The 7,276-nt window shown below is 53.5% G+C and overlaps 1 protein-coding gene across 1 annotated transcript; it reads left to right on the top strand.

Moving 5' to 3' along the window:
* Positions 1 to 1,271: 1,271 nt before the first annotated feature.
* Positions 1,272 to 6,176, top strand: npas4l (neuronal PAS domain protein 4 like). The gene is made up of 8 exons (XM_029127627.3): positions 1,272 to 2,545; positions 2,642 to 2,787; positions 2,864 to 2,963; positions 3,061 to 3,316; positions 3,408 to 3,517; positions 3,804 to 3,933; positions 4,020 to 5,284; positions 5,371 to 6,176. The coding sequence occupies exons 1-8, from the start codon at positions 2,362 to 2,364 to the stop codon at positions 5,397 to 5,399; spliced, it is 2,220 nt and encodes a 739-aa protein (XP_028983460.1). The 5' UTR covers positions 1,272 to 2,361; the 3' UTR covers positions 5,400 to 6,176.
* Positions 6,177 to 7,276: the final 1,100 nt, after the last annotated feature.

Raw genomic sequence — 7,276 nt, 5'->3', positions numbered from 1 at the left:
TAGCCGCTCTGGGATGAAGCGGCGTCTTTTCGCCCGGAATGGTTTCTTAGTCATGTTGTGCGAGGCTCATAATCTGCTCATCTGCTGAGGCGCTGGTTCTGAGCGCGTGGCCCAGCCTCAGCGCGTCACATTTGCAGACCTGTGGCTTAATTCCTTTCCAGCAGGGGTTTAATTGAGTGACTAACACACACAGTTAAAGCCCTCTGAAGACAAAGCGCCATAGCTGCCCGCCTTCGAAGGCTGTTCACAAATCAAACAGTGACGCATCACGCTGGTTTTCTGCTGTGACATGAATAATAATAACGTCACGTCCGGGCTCGGCCGGCGGGGAATGGTTCCGAGCTGAAAGTCGAGCTTCGCACGTTTGAACAGAAGTGTTTTTAACGTGCACAGTGTTGTGTCAGTAGCAACAGACAGTGAAAAACAAAAAGGGCTGTTTCATATTGACTTGTACTGAACCAAAAGGTAAAAACCTGATTATTCATTTTAATACTTATAGTGAATTTAAAGTTTTCCTCATGTTGTGCACTTAAATAGTGCACACCTTTAGTGAATACAGACATTTCACACAATATTTTACATATTTTTCAAATCCATTATTTAGAGACTTATGTCTGTATTTGCAGACCTGTTTATTTCAGTGGGACTTGTTAGTTATTGTTAATCCTGATCTCACATCAGCACGTTGGTTTCTACACTATCTCCCCAAAACAAATCAAAGATTGCAGTTAACAGGGTTGTGTATCTGAACCTTCGTCTCCCATTAATCACTTTGTGACCCCTCAGATTTATCTTCTGACCCGATGTAGGGCCCTGACCCCCATCTTACAAACCACTGAAGTAAACTAATGAATTATCATTGTATAAAGTAGCTAAACCTGCTTCACTTTGGGCAAATGCAAAATGCCAGTTACACACTGAAGCCTTGATGAATTATTGATAGGACCCAATGCAATGCTTCAGTGTGTTTGATTAAATCGGATAATTTGCACATTTACAATTTAATACCTGTAACTACAGGCCAGCACCTTTTAAATCAAAGCTTATACAGGAAGCATCAACCACGACCTGCAGTTTTTCTTCAGTTTATCTGTGTTGAAGCCGGTGTTTTGTCTCTCACATCATTAATTGGGTTATTTTTAGGTCTCACGTCGCCGAATATATCCCGCCTCGATCATTTGTCATCACGTCACAACAAGTAACATTATCCCAGTTAGGTCTTTTTGTCTGTCGCCCGCCGACGGAGCTGAATGAGAGGTGTCAGGTTTTGGGCTATAAAAGGAGGGACGCGCACAGGCTCCGTTCACTCATCATCCAGACCGGAGCACGCGGAGGTAAGAGATGCGCCACGCGGTTTCTCCGCACGTGAAGGGCAAAGTTGGCGCAAACAGCCTTCACTCCACATCTGGACTCGTCTCTTCCACCCCAGCTGGCTGTTGCCGCGTCAAGATGCCTCTTTGGTGCAACTCGTGCAGGCGTCACGTGCGCGCTGCGTGCGGCTCTCATCCCTCTCATCCGCGGCCCGGGGATCAGCGCGGCTTCAGGTCAGTGGAACCCCTCTTCCTCTCTGCTCCACGTCCTCTAGTGGCTGAAGCAACAAATGGCCGCTGATAAAAAAAAAAAAAAAAACGAGACCCCGCTCTGCTGGGTGCCGTGCACGCGCCGCGGGGAGCTCTTAATCCAGTTTTCTCCCGTCTGCAGCCCCTCTACATGATGCGATACATACTAATCCAGACGCGCTGTCTGTGAATATCAGGCCCGACCACGCGAGGCCCCATCGGGTCGCTCTCATGCAAGAAACTCACTTAATATTAGCGACAATCATAAACTTAAAGGGAATTTCTTTTTTTATTAAGTTATTTTTTTTAGGTTGTGATTTTATAGCAAACAGATCTCCTTGTGTGGCACTTTGTGTGCGCTTGTGACGTGGGACGCCCCACTCCACAGACACCCACTTTATAAGGCGAGGAAGGCAGCAGCAGAAGCCCAGCCTCCCCCTTTGTGAGCGACGCCCACGCCGGAGCCCTGGCGGCTATAAAAGCCCCGGGCTCAGCGTGGATGAACCCACACAGATACTGATCACACGGACGAAGTCTGCCGAGAGGCACGCGCTGCTGCCGCTGCAGACACCACAGCCTCTCACATCAGCAGTTTCCATAGGAACCTTTGTTATTCGGCTCGCGGGGAACAGGCACCGGGCTCGATTTTGAAGAGGCTTGATCATTACGGGCCAATTACTCTGTTTTGTCTTGCTTTGATTTTCGGGTCAAACCGGGCGCACGGAGGAGAATGACTCCTTTTCAAACTAGCGCGTGACTCCCCCGTCGCCCCCTTTTTCTCCTCTAATCTCCGACCCCGGCCATGACCATGGTCCCTCACAGATCCACCAAGGGAGCGTCCAAAGCGCGACGGGACCACATCAACCGCGAGATCCGCAACATGCGCGGCCTGCTGCCCATCGCCCACGACGACCAGGAGCGCCTGTCCTACCTGCACTCCATGGCCGCCGTCTGCACCTACATCAGGAAGTCCGTCCTCCTCCGGGGTAAGTTCGCCCGGCGGGGACTCAGGGACTCAGACACGGGGGCTGCAGAGAGCGGGAGCAGGGCTGAACTCCTTCCTCCTCCTCCTCCTCCTCCAGGGCTCCAGACGGAGGAGCGCTGGCGCTGCCCTCTGCCCAGCGAGGCCTTCCTCCGGGCGCTGCACGGCTTCGTCCTGGTCACCACGGCGCAGGGGAAGCTGCTGTACGTGTCCGAGAACGTGGACCGGTACCTGGGCGTCTCCATGGTGAGTGAGCGGCCGTGACCCCTTGGACCGGCAGCCGCTCGGTGCTTTGTCTGACTGGAACCTGTCACTCCCCCAGGTGGATGTGCTTCAAGGCGACTCCGTCTACGACATGGTGGAGCGCTCGGACGTCGACGTGGTCAAATCCAACCTGGACACGGAACGCAGCTGGTCGCCAGGTAACGAGGAGGGTTTCGCCCTGTCTCGGCGTCTTGCTGTGCAGTGCAGCAAAACCTCTAAAATTGACCTTTCATTCTCGCCGTTTCTTCCTTTTAGAAAGGAGCTTTATATGTTGCATGCGAACCTCCAAGGCCTTCAAGCTGCAGCACGGCAGCTGCTGCTCCATGCTGGTGAGGGGCAGCTTCCAGCCCCCGTCCTCGTCCTCATCCTCGTCTTCATCCTCGGCCCAGCCTCTGTTCGTGGCCCTCTGCACCCCCACGGTGAACCGCTGCGGCGGCTCCGACGCCCGCTTCTGTCTCAGCTTCAGCAGCGCCCACGGGCCGGACATGACCTTCACGCGCCTGTCGGACAGGTGAGTCAGCGAGGCGCCGTCGAGCGCACGCTCGCTCGCTCACGGCCGCTGTGCAGGTCGCTGACACGCGTCCGCCCGCTTTGTTTTCCAGCGTGGTGCATTTTTTGGGCTTCTCCGCGGAGGAACTGGCCGGTCGCTCGTGGTACAGTCTCGTCCACCCTGAAGACCTGTTGCAAAGCGCAGACTCTCATAGAAGTTTAGGTAGGTTTGAAGTCATGATGAACGGGGGTTTTTTTACAGTTCATGACATCATCAGCGTCTTATTCATAGCAGATCAGGGACTTGCTGCTTTTTAATTACTTTGAAATCTATGAATCACCTTTGATATTTAAGCTTTAAGGTTAATTTTCTCCCTCTTTCAATCTTTTCTGAAGACTTACTGAAATGTTAAATAAATGCCCCAACCTTTAAAAATGTCCAGTTAATTTCTGCCGATCATTTTGTGTGTGCATCCTAATGACCCTGAACACGTCTTTCCTGGCTTTAGTGCAGGCAGAGGAGGACTTTGAGGTAGAGATGGTGCTGAGGCTCCAGGGCAAAGACCTGTCGTGGGCCTGGGTCTACATTCAAGCGCAGAAGGACTCCACCTCCATCAGCTGCACCAACTTCATCATCAGGTATGACGCGCTGCACTTTCCCCATCCGCCCTGAGCTGCACCTGAACCTCTGACTCCCACTAAACCCCACTCTCCTGCTCCCACAGTGAAACGGAGGGCAGGTTTCTGCAGAGGAAAATCAGCAGCGACGCCTTCAGGCCGTCGCCTCCGGTCACTTCCTGCCCTTTTGCAGCCCAACAGGCGCCGCATGCGAGGTGCTCCAGCGGCGCCCGCTGCCCGAAAAGGCAGCGGTCGCTCAGCAGCCAAAGCGAGGGGCCGGCGCTCAAAGCCAGGAGGCCGTCGGGGGAGGACGGACACTACGCCTCGTGCGCCTCCTCCCACGGCGACGGCTCGCCTGTTTCCCTGGGTGACGGCGCCGCTCTCTTCACCCCCCCCTACAGCCCGGCCTCCTCCAGCTCGCCTCCGCAGGACGAGCTCAGCCGCGAGCTGCTGATGGATGTGCATGGATACGCCGATCCGCCGCTCTCCTCCCCCGAGGGCTCTCCCTCCTATTACTGCTACCCGGAGGCGGTGCTCGCCTGCCGCCGCTCCCCCGCCGCCCCGCTCCCCGCGGCCGCTGAACAAACCTTCGAGCAGACGGCCTTCGTCTTGCTCCCGACCCCCTCTCCGCTACCCTCCCCGTCTCCGGCCTACGATTTCCAGGCCTGTACATCAGATGCTCGATTAGTTCCGGACGGCCTATCTGTGTCGGACATGTGTGCGAGTCCGCTGGACTGTGCTTTGCATCGTGACGACTTCAGCCTCCTGGAGCCGCCACAAGAGGGCGCCCTGGCGCAGTTCCACCATGTTCCCCAGCACGCGGTGCCCGTTCCCCCCGGTCTGCTCACACCCAGCCAGTCTCCCACGTCTGCAGAGTCCAACCAGTACAGCGAGAGGGAGCAGGCGGAGATCAGCATCCTAGCGGAGCAGATCTCCTCTCTGGCCAGTAACTTTGACATGTACCACGCCCTGAACCCGCTTCAGAACCCGCTTCAGAACCCGCTTCAGAACGTGCCCAGCGACGAGCTGCCCTCAGCCTGCAAATGGCCCGGCCACGCGCCTCTCCTCCTCGCCCGCCCCCTCAAGGCCGAGCTCGTCCTCGACGACGGCGTCTTCGACAGCATCCTCAAGGAGCTGGACATGGCCGCCGGGAAGAGCAGCGCGCCCGGCGCCGGCGAGGCGTCGTTCGGGTACGAGCGCGGCCCAGCGCTGCAGCCGCTGGTGCAGGAGCACGAGCACGCGGGCCCCGAGGACCCGCCTCCAGCGGGCCCCTTCACACCCATGGAAGCCTTCAGCGTGCAGATGGGACACCCTGACCACAACTCTGGGTTGCATCAACTCAACCACTTCATGCAAAGTGGCCTTCAGCAAGGTAATTTCCACCAGAGTCCTATTAGCGCAGTCGTGTCCTGCTTTGCTATGTGTGTGAAGGCTAAACATTATTCTGTCTCCTTCCAGATGGACTCACTGAAGACAATCTCTACTGAAATAAGTCTGTGACTTACTGCACTAATACTTGTATGACATATTGTCAGGGCAATCTTCCTGCACTGGATTCAAAGAGTACCGTGTGCAAAGACATTTAAAGGACGTCTTTGCTAACACACATTTCCCCAAATGACTTATTTCCGAATGTAGAACTGAATCTAAAGTAGATCCTGTTCTGCAGAGCTCAGTCTTCATTTCTACGGCTGCTACCGCTGCCTTAGGTTTGATGTGAGAAGGTACTTGAATGCCAGCGGACTGAAACCAAGGTATGTTTTTGTCTAATGTCTAATATGAGTGACCACAGTTTACTATTGAGCACTTTATCAATGTCACTTTTAAAAGCGAAGGTGCTAAGAAGTGTTCCCCAGCCTCTCGAGTGCTCTAAACGCATCAATCACTGCTGGTGACAACCAGGGGTTCGTATCAACCTGTTCCCAGGTGCCTTAAAACAAGACCTTTACCAGGTTTCCTCTAAATTAATAGGAATTAACTGTCCATCGTTCACAGTCATTTTCACAGTGGGCCGTCAGTGGATTCATGCTGTTCTGCTCTCAGCCAGCGGCCACATAATAATGATTGTAATTCCAACTCCTACCTCAGTGGTTTATCTACATACATTCCATAATAATGCTATTAATCCTTTTGTATTTATTTGTTTTATACTGACAACATGAATTGTAAGATGACTGATTTATTGCAGATGTTTTTTTTTTCATGGTACTGGATCTGTAAATGTCAGAATGTTCATTGTAAATAAAGCATTGCAATACACGTGATAGATCGCTTTAGGTCTTTATTGTCAATCCTTCCACGAGCATCCATCCCACATGCACCAGAAACTTTTACACCAGTGGGCAAATCTCGACTCAACTACCGCTATCAAACTTGAGCTCGCATTAATTTTTTTTCCCTTGGATGGTGCAAGAAGCTGTAAACACAACACTCATATGTTACGACCCAGTGTTGCAGCTGAAGCGAGCGCTGACGCACACGCGGAGCAACATTAGCATGTGCGCGTTTCATCCTCCCGTCGAATTTAAAGTCAATATTTGCACTCACTAAATATCCACTTTGGTCTCTGCTCGCCCCCGGGAGACGCAAAGGGCCTTTCAGCCTCTAAATGCGCCATCGTGTCCAGTTAGCTGCTAACCTTGTTAGTCCGCTGTCGAGATGCAGGCAGTGGGACCGTCATCAGCATCCGCCGACTCTGTGTGAGAGCAGAGCAACAAAGTAACCTTTAAAACCGTGACCAGGACGGCAAAGAGAGAGACGCTGCTGATGACGCTCACATCTCACCCCATAACTCTTTGTTATGGGGTGAGATGTGCGCAGTCGATGCACGCGTGAATACGTAGACAAAGCAGTGAATTGAGCGGGCTGGAAAGTGACTGATGGAGCGCGGTGACGTGGATCCAGCCTGTGAACGTGGAACGAAACGCTCACAGGGCCTGATGCAGACCCCGAGTTCAGGTTGCCACTAGATGGAGTGATAGTTCCAGCAGCTCCACACTGACACAGATGCCTGCTGTGCTGTTACTTAAACAATCCTGAAACAAGGTGGAGGAGGATTCAGGAACGAGAGCACGAGAGGACATCACTCAGTCTCTTCTTGAGCAAATAGTCCAGATGCCTATTTATATCCACCGAGGCCTAATTAGGAGCGGTGCCTGCTCAAGGGTAACGCGGCGAGTAAAGTCCCTCACAAGTCCCCGCATCTGCTCCGCTCCAGTCGTCCTGCATCGCTGAACGACGGCTTCCCCGAGGCCAAGCGACACCGGGTTCACAGCTCTGACGGGCTGGAATCCAACCTCCTCACGTCATCGATACGCGGCGGGAAAAAAAAAGCCCCCGACGCTCGGCGAGGAGAGCCGGGCCC

The sequence above is a fragment of the Betta splendens genome, chromosome 15, assembly GCF_900634795.4.
Source record: "Betta splendens chromosome 15, fBetSpl5.4, whole genome shotgun sequence".
NCBI classification, from domain to species: Eukaryota; Metazoa; Chordata; class Actinopteri; order Anabantiformes; family Osphronemidae; genus Betta; species Betta splendens.
Note: the sequence above shows the minus strand (reverse complement) of the source record. Positions and strands in the feature narration are given on the sequence as shown.

What these genes read in the sequence shown, in the direction of transcription:
- npas4l (XM_029127627.3), top strand. Translation starts at nt 2,362, where the DNA reads ATGACCATGGTCCCTCACAGATCCACCAAGGGAGCGTCCAAAGCGCGA. An exon ending in TTCACGCGCCTGTCGGACAG is followed by an intron (nt 3,317 to 3,407) that starts GTGAGTCAGCGA and finishes TTTGTTTTCCAG; the next exon opens with CGTGGTGCATTTTTTGGGCT. An exon ending in AGACTCTCATAGAAGTTTAG is followed by an intron (nt 3,518 to 3,803) that starts GTAGGTTTGAAG and finishes TCCTGGCTTTAG; the next exon opens with TGCAGGCAGAGGAGGACTTT.